This window comes from Excalfactoria chinensis, chromosome 4 (genome assembly GCF_039878825.1).
Source record: "Excalfactoria chinensis isolate bCotChi1 chromosome 4, bCotChi1.hap2, whole genome shotgun sequence".
Lineage (NCBI taxonomy): Eukaryota > Metazoa > Chordata > Aves > Galliformes > Phasianidae > Excalfactoria > Excalfactoria chinensis.
In genome coordinates this window covers 58,960,929-58,986,910 of record NC_092828.1, presented here as the reverse complement: position 1 = coordinate 58,986,910, position 25,982 = coordinate 58,960,929, and the positions used below count along the sequence as shown (strand labels likewise).

At 46.6% G+C, this 25,982-nt stretch overlaps 1 protein-coding gene across 2 annotated transcripts in view; it reads right to left on the bottom strand.

Annotated features, from left to right (window-relative positions):
- The window catches only part of MAML3 (mastermind like transcriptional coactivator 3), a 198,171-nt gene extending 177,321 nt beyond the window's left edge, over window positions 1-20,850 (bottom strand). For both annotated transcript variants that reach the window (XM_072335869.1, XM_072335870.1), the window contains exon 1: window positions 19,694-20,850. In XM_072335869.1, the coding sequence (XP_072191970.1) occupies window positions 19,694-20,062 (369 nt within the window). In that variant the 5' untranslated portion in view covers window positions 20,063-20,850. The remainder of the gene's footprint in view (window positions 1-19,693) is intronic.
- Between the last annotated feature and the right edge of the window lie 5,132 nt (window positions 20,851-25,982).

Sequence of the window (25,982 nt, the reverse complement as noted above, 5' to 3'; positions counted from 1 at the left end):
CTAATAGACTGAAAACAAACCACTATGACCCCAGTGGGTCTCTAGACTTCTCAAGAGCAAAATCCTACCAGGTGAGGTGGGGCAATATATTGGTCAGAAAATCTTACGTAACACCTCATAGAATACATATTAAGTCTAGTAGATCATATTTATTCATACATAAAAACTACTGGGAATCAAAATGAGATGAACACAGTAGGCAGGAAAAAAAAAAAAACAACAAAAACAAAAAGCAGAAATTTGAATCGCCCTCGAAGGTGAGGAGAACTGTCAGAGAAACACCAAAACCAGCGACCTAAGAGACCCACATCTATAAATCATGCACTTCCTCATCCACCGAGCATCTGTTTCATAAGTACAGGCATCTTCTGCAGATAGCTCAAAGCAGCTGCAGGCCAATGCCACACCTGGCAGCACGCTGAAGAGATCTGGTGCTCAGTACCTGCTTTGCCAAGTGAGGTGTTTTCAGTCAAACCAAGTACAGATGTAACCACACATTCAGAACAGTGATCGTTTCTGTATTAACAAGCCACAGTTCTCCCAAACAGCAAGTCACACACGTTCACCTGGACAGTCACGTTCAACTGGACATGTCAGTTAGACATCTCCAGCCCCACTGCCAGTGCATGTGTTAATAAGTACTTAACTGCATTTTTGTTCTGGTATTTATTTATTAGCCTCCCAGGTTTGACTTATTCAGATTCATCCCTATACTGACGCAGCATCCTGTGCTCACAACCACTCTTGTCTGCCAGGCTTTACATCAACCTACCAACACCAACCTGTCACTTCAACAAACAAAAAAAGCACCCAAGTTAATGTATCCTTCAGTTTCCTTTATATTTTGAACCCTCACAAGACCGTAGATGGCACAGGCTTGCCAGACTGAGACAGCATACAGAACCAAGGCTTTACAGCAGCTGGGACTCATCCCACCAACCCTTTCCTAGCTCATTCCACCAGAAGCATGTACTTCTCACATCTCCGGCCTCCTGCTGAAATCAAGACACTGAGCTACCTCAGCAAGACCTTTTGTAATAAGGCATCACTTATAGTACAACTAATAAATGAAGACTTATAGGAGTGAAAATTCCCTTTTAATCCTTCATTCCCAAATGTGTAAGGAGGATGGTTTTGTCAACTGCAGGAGACAAAAAGTGACATTCAGCAACTGTTATGGAGATCTAGTACTTGTATACAGTTTGGTGAGCCTGCAGCTTTAAATCAATCTTTCCACAGAAATGAAGAAATCCCCCATGAGGCCCTCACCTTCCTGAAAGGCAAGGTGCAGCATTCCTTCCCTCACATTATTTCCCTGTCTTCCTATGGCAGACATCAGACCAGTCCTAAAGAATATGCACAGTAGAGAAGGATTCATGAAGACTTTTCTGATGAATAAAAACTTTCCTAAGATTCAACTACTAACAAATCCAACCAATGAAAGCAGGCGCTATTTCACAATCGACAATTCTCAGCAGTGACCATTCCTGTATGTCAACAAGTAAACTAATATTAGTTGTAAAGAAAGCCACAAATCACAATCAACCATGCCTTTTGAAGTGAAGCCTGACTAAAGGGAAACACCTACAACACGAACCTGGATGCCTTTGCTAATGAGTAACGAGAGGTATTAAATTACAGGTTGCCAAAGACACCTCCCCTGGAAAAGCCCAGCCTCTACCCAAGGTGAAGACTTATGCAACAGGCTACCAGCTACATAGAAACCAATAAAACCTTCTCTGTAAATCAGCACTACTTCAAACTCTCCTAGAAACAAACCCGGTGGTTTTATTCTTAGTGAGCCACGATTTGTAAAGCTATGGCCCTAAATGTTCATAAATAAGTCTACTTGTTTAACACATTTCTCTTTCCACCTTGACTTAACGAACAGTTAGGCACTACCAGCACAGGAACCATTTCTTTTCTCTTTCCCCATCCATAACAGACGGCCCTCTTAGCAAATTTTCATATTTCTCATTAACATTTCTTACATTAAACCCTAATCCTGCCTACAGGTGTGAAAGTACAAAATCTCATCTGACTGGAGCACATTCTGCCAGCCCACACAACCTGTTCCAGGTCTTTGCTGGACCAGTCCTCAGACCAGATGAGCTGGGAGTTATGGTGCCTACCAGTATCAAGAGAAAATCCCATGTTTAACTGAACTTTCAAACTTCAGAAGTGTTTTCTGGTAAATACAGCAATGATATTTCCCCGGGGACAGGAGACAACTTTCTTCCTCATTACCGTCTCACACTTTAGCAACTAAATTAAAATATATACACATTAAGATTACATAACTAGTACACAGATTATCTTCCCCACCATACCTAAGGGGGAGGGAGGGGTGAGGGGGATCTGGTCCAAATATCACAGAAAGGCAAGATTTTGCAATCAATTGTCAATACCAGTCAGATTTGGGCCACAGGAGTACCGAGAGTCATCCAGATGTCATTAGCTACAGAAATTTGGCAGACCATTTCTACTCCTTACATGTATGCTTCTATTCCTACAGATGAACCAATGGTGACCCATTTTTCCAGTCTTTTGCAAGTCTACAAAGAAACAGAACAGATCTATCTGTCTACATCCCGATACAAATGAAACCGGGAAAAGGAGACCAAGCCACACAAATGTTTCTACATTCATCTGTTGCATGCCATCATTTTCCCATTTTTCCCACAGTCCAATTTTAGAAATTCTATATTTAGTCTATCAGATTTTGAACTTTTTCCGCAGTTAGAAAGGAAAGGGTGGTCACAGCTGAGATCTGCTCATTTTTTCCTACTCACACAATCTGAGGTGCAAAAAGAAAGAAAAAAAAGAAAAAAAAAGGGGGGGAGGGGGGGGGCATTCAAAGGCATTGCATTGTCTTGCACTTAATATCTAACTGCAAAGAGCAAACCAGAAAAAAAGGTTCTCTCTTCCATGTGTGTTTACGAATCAAAAGTGGTCGTGGTATTCCAGCAATTTCCAGCTAAGCACTTTCCTATACGGCCCAGGGGATCAGACCTAGCAAACCACCCTGAAATTATTCCCAAAATGCAAAGGTCAGTTTTGTCCACAGAAAACAGCATTTGCTACATTTCCTAGATTATCTCTATGATGTGCTAAAGTGGCAAGGTAGCAATTATATTTTCATTAGATAAACACAGACTTGCATTAGCATTTTCACAAAACTGAATCCCATGCTCTACATTACTATGTAACCTTTTAAACTAACCGCTCATTTCAGTCACTTCTGTTAAAGGCAGCCTCAGACCACGTGCTTCACGTTTGTCTCTGCACAACTCCATGCAGTGCTATGAAAAAGATCTTATTGCTTAAACCCCAAACGAACCACGCTTCTTATTCCCATCGATCAGTGTTGTGTCCCAGGTGTGCAAAGCAGTTCCCAAACAAAGCCACAAACTTCCTGTACAAAAAAAAAACAAACAACTTACTGAGAAAGGTTAAGCCGCCTCACTTCGCTTTGATTTCTTCTGCAGCAAGAACTATACAAACAGAAGAGCAAGACATCTGCCAAACTACTTCTTTTCTTTTATCCCCACAAATAAGCATTTCCTCGATGAATTTTACTACCAAACGCACTGCTATCTCCCACCCATGTCCATCTAAGGAAAGCTCCCAGAATAAGGTCTCCAGCAACAGATTTCAAATTCACCGGTAAGGAAACATGTCTCAATCTCAATTTTATTGTAACGTATATCTAAATAGAGACAATAATCATATTGAGACGAGATAAAAAGATGCATTTCAACAAAGCGGGCTAACAGAAGCTGAACAGCAGTTGACCAATGCAGCTTGGAAGCTTGAACTCACCTTTATCAGTACTTCAAACTTTCCTGATGATTACATTTGATTTTTCCCTCTTTTAATATCTGGTTTTCATGTTCTTAGCAGTTTATGCACCAAACTAAGGCTCTGGAGATGACATCAACATTTCACAACCCTCAAAGCCATCTGCTAATTAACTCAAACGAAACATGGTGAAATGAAATCTGGGGCATTATCCCTGAATTTAAGCACAAATACTTCTTTTGTCACAATGTCTGAAACAGAAGTTATTCTGTCGGGGAAAAAATAAGCGCTTTTCAGAATCCTCCACCAAAGCAACATTGCCTTTCCAATGCCTACTACAATAGCAGACCACCAGTTTACAATTCAGATTGACATTTCCATCTTCTATTTAAACAGTTTATCTTTCTTCATTGCTTTTAATTCATAAAACAACAAATGATTCTGAAACAGCAGCCAGCAAGAAAAGGTTCATTATGATAGCTTGCAAAACACAGTCAACTTATCCAAATAAAAGTAACCAACTGACCCCAGGCAGCAGAACAGTGAATTCATTGAGTCCGCTCTAAAGACCACTAGGAGCACCTTCACCACCCCACATCTGAGCATGGACAAAGCCCGCCTGATCTGGAGGCTGGTGTATGAAAAGCACCATTTGCTCCTACAATTTAATGCTAAAGGAAAAGGGACGGTGGGGGCCAGGTCTCGGTGCCCTTAGTTAGAAAACAAAGCCTCAGCAAGGCCTCCCTGATTGTTTCCTCACATTACAAAATATTTACTTCTACAGAAGTCACATATTTGTGCTGCATTACATCTGAATTACACCATTAAACTCCTCAACCCTTTCCTTATTCTGGTAGAAGGGTCACATTAAAAAACCCTCAAAGGTAGATGTTTGAGCTGATGAGCACAGCAAAGGAAGCGCGGACATATCAGATCTGCTGGGTAAATGACTCATGATGGAGTATGTGCAGCTCTAAATGGTTGAGTCTCTAAAGCCCCATCCTGTTCCCACTTAGTTTGAAGACAGAATGCCTGATATAAATCAAAGTCATTTAAATTGCTGATTTTAATCAGGATTGAAATTACCAGGCAGGAAGCCCTGATCTGAATAAATCAGTCTTTTGGCATTTTTGTTTCTACAATAATTTTTCTAGGGGATGGTCACTGGTTGGTAACTATTAAAGCACGGAACTTGACAATTCCATATGTCCTTTGCATTAAGCACGACACATTTTCCTGACATGTGGTAGGTCTAAAATGGTGCACAAAGGCTATGCTCCCAGCACTTCATTTCTCTTCTGAGCTGTCTGCTGGTGATTGTCACAAAGCCACATTTAGATACAAACCGAAGTTCTATTAATCCACAGCAAAACACTTTCCTTTTTCAAAAATTCATTTTAAAAAGGCCTTCAGCGTATCCGTTACGTAAGAAAAGATTATCAAAATGGCTTTTCTCTGAATTTAAGAATATATGTAATCGATAGGTAACTTCTATTTTGCCCTGTCCCTGTACATAGGTGGGAAGAAGATGCCTCCTGCTCTGCTCTGCCAGCAGTCTTCTGCCTTAAATGAATTAATGGAACCAAGCACACTGACAAAGGTATCACATCAGCACAGAAGGCTCCTATTGTCCTGTTTAGGGAATTCAGGATACGCTCATTCCAATTATTTTTTCTAAATGTTAACCTTTACAGGCTTGATTTCCTTTAATACTTCAGTGTAAATACAGCACTTAGCTGCTTGTTTGAATGGTTGAGTTACTTTAACAGGTGGCAGTAAATTAGGCATAAGCTCTCTTGTTTGCAAATCATAAATTGTGGGGTTTTTTGAAATTTACTGGCCACACAAACCTGAATTATTAAGAACCAAATATCTCACATTACTGATGATCACTTGATGAAACACACACACAACACACACAAAATAACAACAATGAAGAAAGAAAATCACCACACACGTGGCAAACAGAAGCCTGAGCCAGCATTGAATTATCCTTCTGGAATGCAGACTGCAGGTAGGAGAGCAACAGCACAACCTCAAAAACCAAGTGATGAACAGCGAGCACTACACAGACCTGAGCAAAAGGAGCATTAGGGTAAGACACTCTCTATCTCACACCCTTGTTTTAAAATGTCCTCTTAAAATTCTTATTCCTTCTCATTTAGGTGCCCTGCATGGAAATCCAGACAGAAAGAATATGTGAGGGGTAGTGATGCTGTTCATACTGTTTCTTCAACATCACAGTGACAGTACTACTGGAAGTAAGAAATAAACCCTGCAGACAACTCTGTATGGACCAACAGAGGACTTAACTTCAGCCTTCCTGTCTCCTTTCGGCTTGCAAGGAACAGGATTGTTCACATCTGCAGAAAAAGGCAGATTTTTCCTTTTCCTGGGCTAATCTATTTCACCAGGTATGGCAGTGCTTCTTTCCTTTTGCTCCCCTGCCACAAAACAATCCACTGAGCAGCTGAATCTGAATTACCAGCGCTTTGACAGTTACTTTGATTTAACAAATTACCTTTTAACACCTGGAGCAGCTCTCAGCTTGATGGTCACCAACATCATCTTACTATTTTAGAAAATAATAACAAGACAACAAATCTAAATGATTATTCCCAGGTCTATAAAGTTCAGCATGACAAACCATCTTAGGCTCTACAGAAAGCAAGGCAATTCACAGTCTCCGTGTCCTCTGAATGAAGGTGGAACTGGAAACCTTCTTCCCTTCTGCTGCTGGTAGTATGAAGGTGGCAGGTTAATGCTCCTTTTCCCAGCCCCAAAAACACACAGCTGGTGTTGCTATGCCCGAGGCCCCCACAGGCAGCCAAGATTCAGGCTGCTGTGCAGAAATCAGCCAGGCCAGAACTCACACAGAAGTTAAAGTACTTAACCACCCCCCCAGCCCTTCAGGCAATGCTTTAACGAAGCAGCTACTTTGGACTTGCCCTCACAGCAAGTAGGAGCTGACTGATGTGATGAACGACAAACTCTCTGGAATCCATATTAAAGTTGGCTGGGGAAAAAAACAACAACCCCTCAGGTGTTCTGCCTCATGTTTATCAACCACTGTAGGACAAAATTGCTTTATAGAAGTGGGTTTTGTCTCCTTTATTGAATAATCAAGATTCGATCCTCATCCAGCAGGATGTCCGGTCCCAGAGAGTAGGCTGAAAATGTCCATTACCTTGAGAAATAACAGTAGAAAGAAAAAGCCTCCTGTTTATTCCTGTTATGGTCCCAGTCCATGACACACCACGATGAATTAGTCCTCCACATTTGATGGCTACTTGCTACATAAGCCCAGGACTCACGTTCCTTGGTCACCTTAAAACCTGCAGCCTTCACTAGTGCATGGCTCAGAATTTATTTCCAACATCACACCAAACAAAAATAGCTTCACAAAACACCACTAGAAAGAGATCGCTGTTCCTCCATTCCCACACACTCTGCTCAATGAGATGCCTAAATCACAACTCAATACTCACAAAAAGCACTGATCTACCTCACAGAGAATTCAGCCAGAAAAAAACCAACAACAAAGCCAACACTAAGGATAACTTAAATATAGCCTAGTTCTGAAATTTTCATCTCCCACATGCAACCGAGCCAGCATTAAGACAAATTCATATGGCAGTAATAGGAGGGATACCAAACTGAAGTAACCAGGAAAAACCCTGTTGCATAACACCAGTGAGAGTTGTGCTGTTTTGCTGCTCGTTTTTTTCCCCCTACTTCCTTTGGAGGAATTTAACTTAGTCATGCCAGGATGAAAGGCCTTAGCAGAAAAATGATTTTGGAGGAAATTAAGACTTTTTCCAATCACATAATTTTCTTGACGTGTCAGAGCCCTCCAATTCTTCAAACCTCCACCTTACAAACGGAAATTAAAGATATGGTCCCAGTTGTCAAAACACACATTCACCATAAATAAACCCATTAGTCACTGCAAGGTTCTCCCTAAATTAATTATACTGCCCTATGAGCAATTCTAGTGTGAAGCTACTAAACTGAAAATGTCTCTTCCCTGATACTTAAAAAATAAATGCAACATCTTCTGCTACAAAGCATGATAGTCTCTGAGCAACATGACGTATTTATTAACATAAAGCACTTGTGAAAATACGTTTTCTTAATAAATACTGAACCACCAGTGGACACCATCTATGCCAAATGAAACCAATCACGGAATGGCTGCACCTAAATACACAAACACTTATGAAATGTATGTACAGTTTTACTGTGAGCAATTTGAAATGAGGTATGTCTGTTTTTGGGGCCGTGACACCACCCAGACCAATAACACTGCACACACAGACACTGAGAACTCTGAAGATCAGGAATTCCTGCCCTTGAAGGACAGACACAGCACTCAGTCAGGAAGTAAAATAGGTGTTCTGGCTCGTGTTCATAAATACTTAATCCTCTTTCTTGTAGTCAGAGCCCAGTCCACATGCCTCAGCAACTATTTGCATCTATTCTTCCTTAAACTTCGAAGAATACCTCACATCTGCCATGTGGCTTTAATGTCCACATTGCAAGATCTGAATAGATTACAACTTGTGAACCATTAGTGATGAGAGAGGGAGTGGGGGGCTTCCCAGCAAAAGACACAGTTAACTTACTAACCTGCCTTTCTAAGCTGCCATTCACAGTGCTGCACGAACCCAGAAGCAGACTCTGTGTTAGAAATGATGGCCCTGGGTTTCTAGGTTCTAAAACAAAAACCACACATAGGGCAACTAGGAAAACACAGCCAGCAATCATTGACAGTGGATCAAGAGGAAGCGTTACAAATACAGTCACCCGTATAAACACTCAAATAGAAGCAATTAACCTGGTGGGTTTGGTTTTTTTGGGGGGAGGGTTGGTTTTTTGTTGTTGTTGTTGTTTTGTTTTTGTTCAGCTTGCCAAAAATCACTTTATTACAAGAATTAGCACTGTTCTTTATGCAAGTATTGGCTTCCGCCTGTCAGTAGTAACTTTCCAAGATATCCCTAATATTTGTTCCAAATATTATCACAATGCTCGTGCTTCTCTAATCCTCTCTACACAGAACATCACCATGGATATCTTTCATTTCTTTTCTCACAAGCTCTGTGTCTCAAAGATGAACTAAATGAAGTTAAACGACCCTCTTAACACTCCATTATACAAACAATCCCTTCACAACACAACAAAGAATAAGAGATTGATTTATACTGATACTGACAAAACAACAAAAGGGATAGAAGAAATACATAAAAACACAACTGCCAATAACTAGAGAGGAAAATAAGCCTGCTATTATTTACTATTCCCAAAATACAAGAGACCCTCCATTCTATTATACAGTACAGGGGAAGAAATGCATCTCGCTGGCGGGCTGGTGCATCCTACGTCCTAGGTAAGAAATGCAGTATATTTTTTCCATGCTTTTACAAAATAAAGCATCTATAAGTTTCTTTGCCTTTATCTCAACGCCAAACTCAAATGTCTTGTGATGAAGACAAGTCAAATTTACCTAAGCTGAGATACTTCTTGGACAAGTAACACACTGTGCTGAAAGTATGCGTATACTGCCAGCTACGTATGTCATTCTGCCACCCTCACAGATGAGGAAAGGTACCTCCACAAATTAAAGTCCCTCCCTTCCTGAAATGTTATTATTATGTGCTGCAATTAGTAATGGTGTCAGCTCAGTATTACGGCTGAAATGTGAAGTACTGCAGATGGAACTTTGTTCTGCCATCTACTCAAATGCTAATAAAGTTTTCTCTAAATTGGGAAAAGGCTACGATACGCCTCTTTGTACCATACAGATGTTATTATAAAGTGCTCTCTAAAGAGCTTTTAAAATATTCTGATGGAAAAATACAGTTCCTTTGTCTGAGCCAGTACAGGTTCAATGTGTGCAGGTCCGAGTAGGTCTGAAGAAGCATGGTATTAATTGTCAAGCTTACCTGTTGAACAGTATGCATCTAACTTAACCAACCCAAGGCTCTGAGGTGCCAACCACCTGCTCCACACACTACAGCACAGACAGGATAGCTCAGCCAACAGAAGGATATTATTATATCTGCACATTATTGCGCTGTCAAACACATAAATCATTCCCAAAACCCTCGTTGTTCAGTACTATAGTCTGACCTGAGGGAGTGAAGCTCATTCCTTCCAAAACTATGAGACACCAGCACCCAAGGATATCTCTTAGAGCTGTTGATTTAAATAAAGCCTGTGGTGCACTGCTCAGCATTTCTCTCTAGATCCATCAGAAAACAGGAATACAGGCAGCAACTAAACCATCAGGAACTACCTAAAACACTCTCCACTCCTCCCACTGGCCTGAGAAACTTGCATTGCCTTCTGCCTCCTGCCACAACCAAGTCTGTGAACTGCTTTACAACAGCAGTGAATGGATATATTGAAAGGGGTAGGAGGGAAGCACTGAAATACAGCTTGCTTTAGCAAAACAACACATCAATTAACCAACTAGAGAAGTGTGCCCACAGGGTTTGGACAGGAAGGACTCAAAACACGCACACCTGTTTGTTTACTAACATGTGAGAGGTCACTTGGACAATAGCTTTCCTGTGAACTGCTGCAGACTGTAGGCAGCCTGAATGTCACATGCACCAGGTAGCCACAGAAACAAGCCTGCTGCCTGCAGGTTTACATTTGCTGAACAACTCTGTCAAACAAATTCATTACGTGTGCCACTGGAAAGCTTTTAGAATTCCTCGGATCAGAGCAAAACAAAACAAAACAACCCCACATCATCATCTAATTTAACAACCATTTAGAAACGACACAGCACAACGGCGTTGTGAGGCCTTCATGGATGTGAGGCCCATTTCTTTGGGTCTCTGCACCCCCGGCACGGTTGGCAGGGCAGAAGCGTGCAGCAGGCCCTAGTGATGCCCCCCACTAGGCTCCAGGGAGGCAGGCTGCAGTCAGCGTGGATGGAACCTTCTACACACCTTAGCAAGGAACAGCTAAGCACATGGGAAGCACACCACTTTCCACAGGTAACAAAGCACTTAATGTCTTCCTCCTCTCCACTGGGAACACTGCTGCTAGAGAGACCACAAATGGCAGATCATGATGTGCGATTCAGATGTATCCAAGATTCTTACTGCAGCCTTTTCAAGAACTTCCAAAAAAATACCCAGAATACAGTGTGCTTTAGCTTAACGTCATCCTCAGATTAAGCAAATAAACTAGAGGCAATTTCCCCCCTAGTTTCCAACTAAGAAAAGCTGGCTTTCAAAATATGATACAAGCAACTGAGAGGAGGATTCATACCTTGGTTATACATACATCTGACATTCTCATCTACACTCAGGATACCAACCCACCTCCACTAGGACAACTGCATTTGACATTCTACATTTTTAAGCAAAAACAAACAGCTTTGCTTAAGGAGACAAACAACAAAACAACAACATTGTAACCTGCAGCCAATTAAACCAAAGGCAAAAGCAAGCAGATCCTACCTAACATGAATTATTGCAAAAATTCTGACATTATGTACCTGAATATAAACAGCATATGAATCCTGTCTAGTAAAAAACATATATATTTGATATCACACTGCTACAGTTGCAATAAAACTGATTACAGTTGTATAAAACTGCAAGCATTTAGCTTCCTCCCTTCACAACAGGAAAGACTTATTCAATCTTAAAACATGTAAGAACTGCGCTTAAAAAAAAAGTCATCTCTAAAATGAGATGACATATTTCACACCAGTTTGTTCATGCTAGTTTTCTAGCATATGAAGATCACTGTTTTTCACTTACCAGTCTCAAGTTCTCTTTCTGCCTTTACAAACATCTACGTTTGTAATTGAAGAGCTCAGAAAAGCTCCTCTACCTTAAAAAAAAAAAAAAAAAATTAATTACAAGCAGTCTAAGAATGGGAGGGGGTGGAATCTGAAGCTGCTATTGGGGATGACCAGCATGCCTCACTCCTGCCTTTACCTTTGTGAGAAAGTTAGTGAGCCCTACTATTAACACAGCTTTATGGTGTATGTTCATTATGTGCACACTATCCAGAACACATGTCACAGATCTGGGAGGTAAATGATTTTGAAACCAGAAACAAGCTTCTTCTCAAGTAACTACTACTGTAACTTGACATTTGAAACACGCTGCATCAGAAATACCATTATCCCCAGTACTGCTGTTTACCTGTTGTGATTCTATTGAGTTAATTCCAAAAAAATAGCATCTCTGAGAAAGGAGGAAACAAAATACAAGGCAAAAAAACACTAATGCATTTGGACAAACTACTTCAAAGATGGGTAAACCTATGTGCTCTTACCACTGGCTTAAAGCAGCAGGAAATTTATAGCAAAAGAAAAGGTAGGGATAAATTCGCCATCCCCAAGGAACCAACTTCTCGTGACAGCATGTATTTTGACACAAAATGAAAGAGTGAAACAGTCCATTCCATGTATTCAAACATCCATAACAACTGTAAAGACAGTGTGCGCCAACTTCCTGGAGCCCCTCTCTAGCTGTAACAGGACTACCAGACACTTTACCACAGCTGTGGGTGAAGGGAAGGGAGAGCTGAAAGCAGTTTTGGTTTTGCCATTTTGCATTCACTAACCGCCATTATCACTATCCACTGCCAGCAACAAAACTGTTACCAAGAAAGGCAGTGGTGAAAAGGCAAAGGTAGAAAGCTTTTAACAATAAAACAAAGCAGAAAAAAAAATAGCTTTGTTGTGTTTTTTTTTTTTGTCCAGCTTCTCTGGACAAAAAGCATAAAGTCAAATTCTCTTAGATGAATTTTCAAAACTGCAGCAATCCGGACTTGAAAAAATCTTCTGGCCTACAAACTTGTTAGCACAAATTGTTTATGTCATCATAGCAGGAAGACAGATAGGACTTCCAGATTATTTGGAACCATTACTTCGTATGCAGCCATGTACTACAAGCCACAATGCTTCAGCCAACCAGGAGCCCAAACAACGCAGCTGTCATCAACCTACAGAAGTCTATTGTCAAAATGAAGAGTCCACTGAAGTCTTCGAAGATACATTACCCGCTTCAATGAGAACCAGAACTATGTGCAATGAAAAGAGACACTGCTTGCCAAAAACATGATTAAAAATTGGTTATTGAATGCTTTTAACAGTTTTCCCTACGCTGCCTCACTTTGCACTGGAATGCAACCCAGAGAAATCAGAACAGCCACCAGACTCAGAGACAAAAATGAGCAACAGCGAAAATCACAGCTGAAATGTAACAATCCTTTCAGCAGCCCAAAGACAACGACTGCCAGCTAAGATATATTTTAAAGTCATTTTCTCAAATACTAGAGCATCTGTAACCACAATACTCTGCATAAACAGAAGTGGCAGGAAATGCTGCAATTTCTCTCCTGGCTAAGCACTGCTCTATCCTCCTTAATATAAGGAAACATCTTAAATGATTAAAAAACTCCAATACCTTCCATAACTCTTCCAATCTCTCATCTGCCATAACCAACTCCCTTCCTCCCTTAGATTAAACACAATGAAGAAGTGCCAAGATATCACTGTGGATTAGATACAAGCCAAAGGATAGAGAGAGAAAGCTGAAAATATAGAAAATGGATGCATATCAGGGTTTTTTCTTATCTGATTAGCACATCCCCTTCCATCATCAGAACCAACTGCTGGTCACCCTCTACCCGTACAAATCCTTGCAGCCTAAGTCCTTTCACTTTGTCTTGTAAAGCACAGTCTAAAAGCTGCCATATAGGTACGCGTACTGGTTTATAGAAACACACACGTATGGTCATACTGGCTGTTTGTCGTGATACTGTGCAGGGGAAGAGTAAGACTGGGGACCAGCTCTACTCCTTATCTAGGTGTGCAACATCCAAGGACCTTCTGAGCAGGCCTGAGAATTTCTCAAGTGCCACAAAAACAATGCAGGAAACCTGCACCAAAGAGGCAGAGCCCCAGAGCCCCCACCTCTGACCAGTTAAAAAACAACTCACAGAATCACAGAATGGCCTGGGTTGAAAAGGACCATAATAATCACCTAGTTTCAACCCCCTGCTATGTGTTGCCAACCACTAGGCCAGGCTGCCCAGAGCCATATCCAACCTGGTTAACCTCACATAGGGTTAGCTCAGCTGATGCCCAGTAACTCAGTAGGTCTCAGTTTGTGTTGAGACCCAAATTTATTGAGACCTCAGACACCAGCAGCTTTGGTTCATTCCTCCAAGCTGCAACTGCTGAGAAGCAAGGACCCTGCAGAACTGTATACAGCCCTATTCAAAAACCTTGTAGAAAGTGGCCCTGATAAAAAATATGGGAAGGAGAATATGAGAGTTGTTGGTCTTTCTGTTTATTAGCTTAGTTATTCCAAAAGTCATCAATTCAAACCTCTTATTCCACTCCCTGTGTGCTGTGGGTGTGCAGAACTTACAACAAGCAAAAAGCAACAGATTTTCTTCTCTACCAACAGCACTTCAGCATCAGCCTTAACAGTCACAGAAAGCTACAGAAAACGCAAGGAGATTACAGGCAGACACACTTCTCTCTTCTCACAGGTCAGCTCAGTTTAAAGTATTCATATCACCTTACAACTACACCATACGTGGTGGCAAGCAAAATCAATCTGAAAGCGGGAAGTCTTGAAAGAGAGCAGCTCAGCCCCTTCCTGTAGGCAAAAAAAATTCAGCAGCTGCTATCTTATTAACCACCGCAAGTTTAAAAACACGTTTATTTCCAACCCCAGTAAAACTGAGTTAAAAATATAACAAAAGCAAACGGGAGCAAACTGCAAATGCTGGGCACCTGAAAGTATGTAAGGGGGAAACAAAAGGGCAATCAAAGTTATACTATTTTATGACTCACCATCTTAGACAAACTCGGAAAATAAATATTTCAAACTGTTAGGGCTCCCAAATTCCCACTGAACATGCAAGTGTGTTGCTTATCTCAACAGCCCCTGAGATCTCAGGCTGGAAAACTGACTACAGGTTCCCAGCTCCAGCCTGAGACTGAACCTCACATTTCAATTCACCAGACTGAGCACCTGAAGGACTTCTGTCAGCAGTTCCTGGCTGTCAGACCTGTCCTTAAACCCCTGCTAATCCAAGCACATCTCTCATATGAATTATACATATTGGAGTAATATGCAACCAAATGGCACATACATGCAAGTGGTTAAGTAAAAATGAACTCTGACTCCTTTGCTGCTTCTCACAGTGTTCTCCCAACCCCTGCCTGTATTAAGGGAAAGGACCACTTACCCCTTTGCAGGGGTTACTGAGCTATGACAAAAAGGGTGTGAGGGCAGGTAGGCACGTTTTAACTAACATCCCACGTGTTTGTCCTGGGATAAGGGCAAAGTTTCACAGCAGGATTAAGGTGTTGTAAGACTGTGCTGCCCATGGGAGGGACAGTCAAACAAACCATGGACCTGATCCAGCTGAAAACTATCCCAGAATGAAAGGAGAAAAAATAATTTCCATCCTCCCTAACTGCTTGGTGAACCCAGTGACCGCGGGGCAGCCAGAAAACATGGCCTCTCACCCCAGATGAGACCTCCTCGGTGGCCGCAGTTCCCATTTCTGCCAGCTTGAGCTACTTGTGAAACACTGAGCTTTAGGTCAAGTGAGCACAAACTTAGGTGAGCCTAAATGCATTCAACTGTCCCAACACAGCTGCATGTTAATGTTCTTGGCTCTGCTGGCAGAACAGTTTTGGACAAGTTCCAGCCAAAGTCTTTCCCCCTGAACTTCGTGAGGCCTCAGACTTCAGGGCACGACTTTGCGTGCTGCTGTATGGCCAAGCTGAAGGTAGATTTCACTATGAGTGGTCACAGTGTGTCAAAACACAACTTTCCCTGCTCCAGATATGGTTCATTTGGTCCCAACCTGCTACCTCTTAAAGAGACACGGTTTCATTCAAAGCACATAAATGTCACCAGAGGCTGGCAGGGCTTGCAGTGAAGAGTCTCTCTATTCTATTTCATTTGCTAAGCTGAAACCTATTGTGCTGATGAGCTGCAAAAGGAGGTCAGCACAGAAACTCCTCATCCTAAAGGACAAGAATCACACAGGAGCGTCAAGCATGAGTCGCTATGGAAAGGAGAACTGAAATGGGAGAGGCTACGGAAAGACACAGAGATCCACCCCTAGAGGAAGAGCAAAATAAAAAGGGTTACTGGATGACTCCTTCCATGAGGCATACGAGAGTGTTGTTGGCCTGGAATTTAGCTCTGGTGTCATCCCAGTTCTGTGTTCACCACCAGCCTTACCCTGGGCAAACAAGCTCAGGCACCGCTCACTAGCTGCAGAGATGCTTAATTCCACCTAGTCATCAGGCATGAGTAAGGGCCACTGTATTTGACCTCTTGTGGAAAATAGGAAGAAACATCCAAAAAACATTTTTCTTTTCACTTTTTTACATTGTTAGAGAAACAGATGTTTCCTACAGTGTAACTGCTGAACACCTGAGAACCTGTATAGAAGCTGCATATCAATGCTACGTGAGAAGCACAAGAACTGTGCGCAGGTGTATGAACACACACACAGGTACCCAACAAATACAGCACACGTGAGCTGTAAGAAACCTCCTACAAGACCAATGGCACCACTTGACACTCAGTTTCATCTCCAGACCAATGAAGACGTTAAATATTTCACTGGGGATACCCTCTCCAACAGAAAGGAAGCAACAAAAGCGGTAACCGCTTTCCTGGGGTGGAATATCTGCCAATAAGGAGCAGATACAGCCAGACTGCTGTAATTCCAAACACATCATACTGCTCCTATACCGACCAAGCTGAAGGCACCAGTCTGCCCATCTCCCTACACAGGTAGGATGGATGTGACCATTCACTCCCATGAGGAGTATTAGCACAGGGTGGGTAAAAGAGCACTGCTGGAAAATACTGCGTTTGCCAGCTGTGTTTCCTCCAACTTTAAACCAACTCTGAACTGGCATAGTGTGCCCTGGCAGGGGAGCAGAAAGGATGATCTAATAGGTCAGTTAACTTCCATCACTAATTTCTGTGATCTAAACAACATTTTATGGTGTTCAAAACTCATTTTTCTAAGGGCTGGCTTTAGGGTTACACACGGTCAATCCGACACAGTGGCTATCAAGCCCACCATGATTAAATAAGAAAAGTGTTGAAGGGCCTTCAAAACAGGAAAAAGTAGCTCCAGCCCCTTTAAACACCGTGGCAGAGCTCAGATGCAAATATACGTGCATCAGAAGGTCAGTGCAGTAATTACCAAAGTAGTGTTTCATTGGACAAAAAAAAATGACAGGACCGCACAGAAGAACAAAGTCGGGGATAGGATGTAGGTGATTTAACTCGGCAATACGTATCTCACATACACTACCTTATACTTAACATTCATTGTTTATATCGGATACATACACACATATACAGCCTCTGGACCACATTCACACAACACCACGGATGCAGAGCCAGAAGACTCTTGCACTTAGAGCTGCAAATGCAAAGACAGATTAACTCAAAAGCACAGAAATAATGTGCTGATGTTTCCTGGAAGCAGCAGAGTTTTGGATGGCCTGCAAATGTTCCCAATGCTTCCTTTACAACCTCGCTGGTATGACATCCTAATAATCCAAGCCCAATATTTTTGCCAGCTTGGACTGGAAGAAAAAAGAGGGGAAAAAAAAAAAATGTTCTCCCAGCTACATATAAACAACTTTGATTCTGGGGCACATCCCAGTCAGTGCCTGCAAGGGCACAAACAAGTTCTGAAACACATTGCTCTCCTCAAGTGGGACAGGCTAAACCAGCGAGCAGTTCAGATCTTTCAAAATTCAGCCAGCATAAACTTGGGTCTATAGCAAGATACAAATTCAGAGTAGATCCCTTCCAAAAAAAGGCTGCTGCTGAGAACCACTTGTTGGTTCACATGGGGTCCTAAACAGCTCTTCCCTGTAAGAGCAGCAAAGCAGTGGCACAACTGCCCAGGGAGGTGGCAGAGTCACCATCCCTGCAGGTATTCAAGAACCACGTGGATGTGGCACTGAGGGACACGGTGAGCGGGCAGCACTGGTGATGATGGTTGATGGTCTTAGCGGTCTCTTCCGACCTTAAACGATTCTATGATGCAATCAGGTACCCATGATTCAATAGGTGCGAACCTGGGGAGCAGCTCCCCTGCCCTCCTGACAGAGGTGAATGCACACAGCAGCCCTCCCTGCCCTCAGCAACCTGAGTGGGAAGGGAGAGGAGCCCAACACACAGGCTGGCGTTAGGTCAGGCCAAAAGAAAGAAAGGAACACAAAACTGGTTTGGTACCAACGCATTTACATTATGAAACTTCTTTGCAATCTTCTGACAGCCAGACACGAGGAACTTTCTGCTTTGGTTTACTTCTTGCTTTTGGTTTCTTGTGTTATTAAAAAATATAAAGGTTTCAAAGGAAACATCTTTGTTGCTCTGAAAGGAGCAGCTTCCCAGGGTTCAAGTATAAGTTTCACGTGCCAGTGAACGTTCCCTAATGCTCTCAGATGAGACAGAAGACATACTTAACATTCTACAAGCAAAACAGAGCAGATTACACTTTTATATTTATCTACAATACACGTTCATGTAAACGGAGTGGCAGCTGGAAGCGGGTCTGGTTTGATCAAGGCTTAGAATTTCCCTTCTCAAACGTGAGAGGTGTGCGCACACCCCGTACCTACACACGGCACACCGCCGCCGTGCAAGTACCGGATCCCTGCGAACTATCGCTACACGGTGCCGCTCTCAGCTCCCCAAGTTTCCTTCCCCACGCGAAGCAAACGAGCACGGAGCCGCACCCGCGTTGCCCCGTCGGTCCCCACAACTTCGGCACGGCAGCCCGGCCTCGCCGCCCGCCCAGACATAAGGCCATCCCTCGAGCCGCCCGCAACCCGGCAGCGCTGCGGGACCGAGGTGGGCACGGCCCGGGGCCGGCACAGCGCTCGCAGCCCCGCGGGAAAGAGGAACGGCCGTGCCACCGCCGCAGCGGCAGGAGAGCGACGAGATGTCAGCAGGCGGCTTCCCCGCTTCCTGCACACGGGCTCCCCCCGCCCCCGCTTTGTGTGGTCGCCGCTGCGCCCTGCCCCTGAGCGGCCGGGCCGGGCCCCCGGGGAGAAGCCGGGAGGCGGCCGAGGGGCGGGAGGCGGCGGGGGCAGCGCGGAGCTTTTGTCTGCCGCCGGCGGAGCCACCCCCGCCCCCAGCGCGTCGGAGCGGACAGACAAAGCGGGGCCGCAGGGAGGGACGGGGGGAAGGAAGGTGCCGCCGCCGCCGGGGCGCCGGGAGCAGGGCTCGGCTCGGCCCGGGACGGGCGAGGGAGGGTCCGCGGGAGGGACGTGCGGCGCTCGAAAGCCGCGCCGCCGCCTCCCTTTTTCTCCTCCTCTTTCTCCTCCTCCTCCTCCCCCCACCGCCCATTGTGAGCCCGGCAGACAGCGAGCGAGCGGCCGCCCGCCCCCGGGCAGCGCGGCGCGGTGCGGGGACGCGTCGGGACACACACGGCAGAAGGAGCGCACGGCCACCGTCGGCGCTCTCCGTACGGCCGAGGGGGCCGCGGCCGGCAGCCCCGCTCCCCCCACGCCGCCTCTTATTATTCATCATCGGTGCAGGCTGGGAGTGGGAAACTCCGCTTCCTACTCGCAGCCGCGCGCCGACCGGCTCAGCCTCCGCCCCCTGCCCCCCCCCCCCCCTCCGCTCCTCGCCGAGCTCCTTAAAACCCGAGGAAACTTTAGGCAGCGCCCGAGCGCCGGCTGCCGCTCGCCCCGAGAGCCCCCGGCCCGCAGGCGGGCAGCCTCGCACCGTCCCCAAGCGCGGCCCCGGCCCCGGCAGCGCGGTCCCCGTCTCCACGCCGGCGGAGGGGGGCCGGGGAAAAAGTTTGTCCTCCCTCCGCGCCGCGCCCCCCGAGCGGCCCTTACCATGATCAGCGTGTGGTTGCGCTGCTCGGTCGCGCCGGGCTCGGCATCCTGCGGCTGCTTGTTCGGCGGCGGCTGCTTGCCACCGGCGCCCGTCTTCTTGGCCCGCTGCTCCAGCGTCCTCTGGTAGAGGCTCACGGTGTCCCTGCGCTCCAGCTCCAGCTGCTCCGCCTGCGCCTGCTGGTAGCGGCTCTCGCAGCTGACATGGTGCCGCCGGCAGCCCTCGATGCGCTGCCGCAGCCGCTCCACCACCGTGCTGTGCTTGGGGACGCCGGCGGCGGCGGCGGCTCCGGCCCCGGCGAGCCCTCCGCCGAGGCCGGCGTTGATGCAGACGCTGCTGCCGTTGGCGGCCGGGGCCGCGAAATCCCCCATGCCCGGCCCCGCGCGCGCCGCTCCGGAGGAACTCGGCGCGCTGCCCCCCGCGGGGTCCCGCTCACAGCCCCGCGGGGCGGGGGGGGCACCGGCATGTAGCGGAGAAGCGGCGGTCCCCGGCGAGCGCTGCTCCTCGCCCCCAGCCGATCCCCCTCGAGGAGCTCCAAAACATGAAGGAGGAGAAGAGCGGAGCGCGGCGGGGGGCGGGAGGGGGTGCGGCGAGCGGGGAAGGTGCCGGGGGTGACCGCCGGGAAGCGGCGCAACAACTGAGCGGCGGCGGCGGCGGCCAACTCCGGGGCTCAGCGCGGCTCTTCGCCTCCCGCGGCTCCTCCGCGATCCGTCGCGCTCAGAGCGGCTCCGCGGGGCCGCCGGAGGTCGCTCCCGGAGGCCGCGCTCCCCATGGGTGAGGGGAACACGCGCCCCTCCGCACGCACACACACGCGCACGCGGGGACAGCACACGCACACGCGGGGACTCCGCACGCGCCCACGCTCGCACGCGCCGTGCACACGCCGCACACTCACTCGCGCGCCCCGGCACCCGGGGGCGGGCACGGCCGCTCGCTCATTGTACGTTCCTCCTAGAGAAAAGTTTGGCCGCTCGTGCCGCGCCGCGCTCGCAAAGTACTCGCGCGGCCGGGCCGCATGGCAACGGGAACCCGGCGGCACGCCTCGGCCCGCGGCCGGCCCGCACATGCACGAGCCGGGGCCGCGCCGGAGAGAGCGGAGCCGCCGAGCCCGTGCGGAGCGCCGCGCTCACACAGCCGGGCGCCGCGCTCTGCCGCCGCCACAATGATCGAGGGCCCTCCTCCGCCTCCTCCTTCTCCTCCTCCTCTTCTCCTCCTCCTCCCCTCCGTGCCAGCGGAGTGATACGGGGCGGCAGCGCTCGGCGCGCGGCGCGGCTCCCCGGGCCGGGAGGCAGACCCGGGGACAAGGTGCAAAACCCGGCGCGGACGCCGCCCAGCAGGAGCGGACGCGGCCAGCCCCCCCGGCGCCGCGCGGCTCGGCACGGCCGCCACCTGCCGCCCCGCTCGGCCCCCCCCCCCACGCCGTGCCCGGAGCGGCGGCCCCGAGCCCGCGATGCCAGCAGCCCCGCGGCGGGCGCGCCGCGTTTCCCTCCGGTGTAAACGGCCGCATAAGGAACGGCGTGAAGAGAGCGGCTCGAGCGCGCCGGCCGCGACCGAACTTCTGCGTTTGATGCGGCGGGGAGCGCTGCCGGACTGCCTAACCCCGGACTGCCTAACCCCGCACGGCAGCGGCTGGAGCGCTCGGCACACGCGCGGCTCTCGCGTTCCAAGTGTTAGCCCGGTGTTTGCCAACTCCTCGTTTCACAGAGACGCGTGAAGCCGAGCCCCGTCTCTCGGGGACACCCCTCTGCTGCAGCGCGCCGCTGGAAACGGGGACAAGTGGGAACTCACGCACCGGGCGTGGGAGCTGACCTACGTCGTCCCTGTTCGTGCCGGGGCACGCTGGCATGGGGCACGGCTTCGGAGATCCCGACAGCGGCAAAGAGCCGTCTTTGTCTCCTGGAACCGCTCGGCAGCCTCAAAGTTGGCTTTTATCGCGTTCCTATTGCGACAACTCCCGGCCGCGAGCAGACTAAATCCTCACCGGCGCGCAAACGACACCGATCGGCAACGAGTGCCTCGCGAGGAGCGTCCGCCCTCTCCCCCCGGACTCTGCCGGGCAGCGGCCGAGGAGCAGAGCTCAGCCCCGCCGCTCCGGAGCGCCCCGCAGTGCCCCCTGCAGCCCGCCGTGCGCCGAGCACGGGCACCCCACGAAGCGGCGGGGACCCGCGGGGAAAGCCCTGTCCCACTCGTGGCTCCCCGCGGCGCTGCCACCCGTGAGCCTTCGGTGCTCAGCGCACAGAGCGGGCGAGCGGAGCCGCATAGTTTTGCGATACCCGGCGTTCAGTGCTGGAAGCCGAGTGGCAATCGTAAAATTGCGCAATAACCACGAGGTTTCACCTTTTGCTTTTGGGTCCCTTTCATCTAAGGATGCTAACACAGGTTCCTGAAATGCTACAGCCAAAATCTGCTGTTCGGGCAATTATTTAAATTCAGTTTTTGCAAAGGGCCGAGGGATATCTGGTGCACTCACTGATGCCCACAGTGGAACACCAATGCCTACCAGCACCGGTTGGCAGGGCACTAATTGAGGGTTACGGGAGATGACTGCATGGTAAAGGGTCTATTCAGTCAGTTACAACTCTGAAAAATTACAAAGCATGGGCCTGATCTGTGAAAAGAGACGCGATATGAATATACAGCATACGTTCTTGAGATGATTATCATGACAGAGATCTGTCTAATTAGGAAGAATCTATTTTAATGCTAAGAAATGAAAGAGCCCAGCTGGGAGAGGAATTCAGAGGAAGATGCAGCAACATGACTGCTAAGCTGACAGCAAATGCAGCCTAAGCATCTTCCAATGACAGCTTCTAAAAAAAATCATCTCAGCGTTTAATCAATAGCAGCTTCGGAACAAGTAAAGCCCCACAGATAACCCAGCTAGTCATATCAGAGGGAGGAGCTCCATAAATAACAGAGAAAATATGTATTTGCAGAGCAACACACTGACACCACTTCTCCTTTGTCAGCCTAGTTATGGGCTATCCAGTAGATGGGCAACGTTAACAGTACTCTGAGGATAAAGCTGATCCCTGCTGTGCCAGAAATGCCGGTATTCTCACAAGGGTTGCAAACTGCTGCTTTGGGGCACCAAGTTTCAAACCACCGTGGGCAGCACAGTGACCTTCGGAGCGGCTGCCTGGGTAGAAACTTTGCTGAGCGCTCCTACCATGATTAAATAGTTAGCGTGTAAGTCAATGGATGCCATGGTGACATTGGTATCTGCTGCAAGGCCAGCCTAGCATCAACAGCTTGGCATGCCCACTGAGTATAACAACTTTGGAAGCCAGATAACAGACAGCTTTTGGGTATGGATGAAGCTTTCTTACACCACAAAGAGCACTTCAAACATTTCTGCTGAAGTTTCTCTAGGATACAGTGTGCAAATCAGATGTACTTCACTTACTACTGTGAGCTATTTAAGTGCACATTGCCTAATACAACTGTAGTCCAAAGAGAATAATAATGTCATCTCCAGAGTAGTTAAAAAAAAAAGCCATATAATTGAGGGCTGATTAAAAACAAAACCCCAAAACCTCCACGAATGCATCAGTGAAATCCAAGTGCAGCGTGGCAGCATGGCTAACATTCTCAGGACAGCTGGGGCCAGAGCTGCAGGAATCCTTCCAGCAGTGAACTGAGGCCGGAGCAAGAGAAGTTGCTCTAAATAGTTAAAGAAAAGTCACAGAGGTTGAAAAGGAACAGGAGAGCAAAACAACGAGGGGGGAAGGGGAAGCAACAAGGAAAATCAGAAAGCTAGTTAAAATTGCAGAAGTTGGGGCTCTAAGGCAGACTGCAAGAAGTGATCACCGTGGAAATACAAAGCACTCTCAGAACTCCGTACCTGTTGGTACAATGCAATTCGTGTGGTAGATGTCATGGGTTAAATCTGAAATCTACCTGCACCATAATTGGACATTCGTCATATATCTCTAAGGCTCTACACAACGAGCTTGGATGGGGAAACTCATCCGTCCTGGAATACTGATAGCAAAATTACAAAAATTGCAAAACCATGACAGTAGAACATGGAGAATCCAAGTCAGACTTTGAACCAAGTCTTTCCAGTTGTGAACACCACTGAACGCTCCACTTCAGCAAGGTATTAGAGTGGGACCGTCACATGGACTGAGATACGCATGCCTAAGCATTCCACTAAATCAAGGCACAAAAAGCATGGGGAAAGGATGCAAAATGCAGACTCATACTGTCCTGTTATGGTTACAGACAGGTCACAAGAATGAAAAAAGAACTTTGTAGGTGGCCCCACCAGCCAAGGAAAAAATGCCCATCACAGCAAAGCTTCTGAACGTGCTTTAGGAGTAGAGAAATCTGAACGAGGTTCCAGACTGTAAACGCCTCTAAATCCACAAGGTTAATCAGTGCTAACAGACCTCCCCAAAGCTTTGAGAAGGCAGAGCTTAACACTGATATGGTACTGTAGGCTCAGCAGACAACTGCACACAAAATGCAGGAGAGAAATTTTCTCTTAACGTTCTAGTCCAAGTTCAAAAACTGCTTTCTATTTATACTGAGGGTAATATTCATGTAGAAGAATATAAACTGTAGGTCTGTGCTTCAAACACATGAACAGAAATAGCAAGTGCTGAGTTCTGTTCGTTCTTTGCGCACAGTGGGCAGCTCAAAGACTTTCATTAGCAACAAAGCTAAACAGATGCATACCAAGTTTTAAGGGGCAGTTCACTCCCTTCTCCACCTATTCCTCCCCAAGGCACCTGGGCAGCTACCCTACATGCAATCCATGCAGAAACTGAAACAGCTGTTAAAGTGGCAGAATTTACATGGAGCAGCATTGTTAGAGGGATGTTACTGACACACATCCTAGGTTAGGAAGCAAAACTAAGGTAAATAATCCAGATAGGTCACAGTGTACCTTTCCTTTATTATGAGCATCTGGTTTCAGAGGTCACAGCTGTAGATGCCCGTGGAAACAGAGAGCTGAGAGTGTGAAGGGTGGCAAGGAACCCGGGTCAGTAACTGAGATAGTGAGATAGAAAGGAGGAAAGCAGGGAGAGAGAGAAAAAAGAAAGGACACAAGGAAAATTCCCCCAAGAGATGGGGGGGGCTCCTCATGGCTTACACCAGAAATGCACATGGAAGAACTCAAACTTATTTAGCCATTCTTATACTGAGTAGCCCACTCCTCACTACAGGCCGTCCATTTCCATTTAGCTTGAATTAGCAGGGCAGCAAACAGAAAATCCTTCATCAATAAAAACAAATCCCAGCTTTATTGATGGGGAAGCAGCTGGGGGAAATTATTTATTTTTTTCTGCCAGGCATTTGCTGTTAACTGTCAGCCATTTATAAGCATTTCAGAGTGAACACGATCACTTGCAATCTTCTGAGACAGAAAGAGAGTCCGAACCTAAGGAGCACTACTGTTCACCCTTTTCCATGTGGGAGACTTATGATAGTCTTTCAATCCTTGGCCTAGCCAATCAAATGTCATGTTGAAACATGAAGGTTTTCATGCAGTCTTAATTTTCAGAGAAACAAAACAAAAGGTCATTTTCCACAGTGTTTTCTAAGATTCACATAAGTTCACTCTTCAAGCAAGAGACACACTTTATATTCCCCCTCATCCCAAAATGCCAACTACTATTGCCATTGTCTTGCTGAGACTGCTGTAGTTTATGATCAACCAACACACATATATTTAGCATACGAAAAGACTCCTATTAGAAGCATGTCACTGGGGTTCAAGTTTTGCAGTCAACGAGCTCAAAACCACCAAAATCAAAGAGCTTGTGCAATCTTTATTTGGCTTCCTTGTGTAATTCGCTGCATGATGAAGTCTTCAAATACACCCTCACAAACTATTTTTCCACAGGATGTTTGCTTCGTTCTGTACACAGAATTGTCAGTGCTCACCAGCAAACAGCTATTTAATACATTTTTTTCCTTTTTGTTTTGCATATGACCTCACATCTATTTATTAATTCAAACCCCTGTTCCTAGACATTTGTTTCCCTGGACTGACCACCACTATGGCCCGAGTGCTTCACATACCAATAAGCTGTTTTTCACAGCTCATGGCAAGTGAGAGGATAGTGCTCTCACTGACATTAGAAACTAGGAACTGAAACAAAGAAACCAAGCTTAAATCTTTTGCTAAAATGCCTGATTTGAGCTGTTTTGTTTTGTTTGTTTCAAGTTGTATCTTAAACAACTTAAAGGACACCACATATCATGAAACCAGCCCACATCAATTGGGCAGGATTAGCAGGTGCCTAGCATTTCTGTTAATCAAAAGCCCCTTTCCAAGTC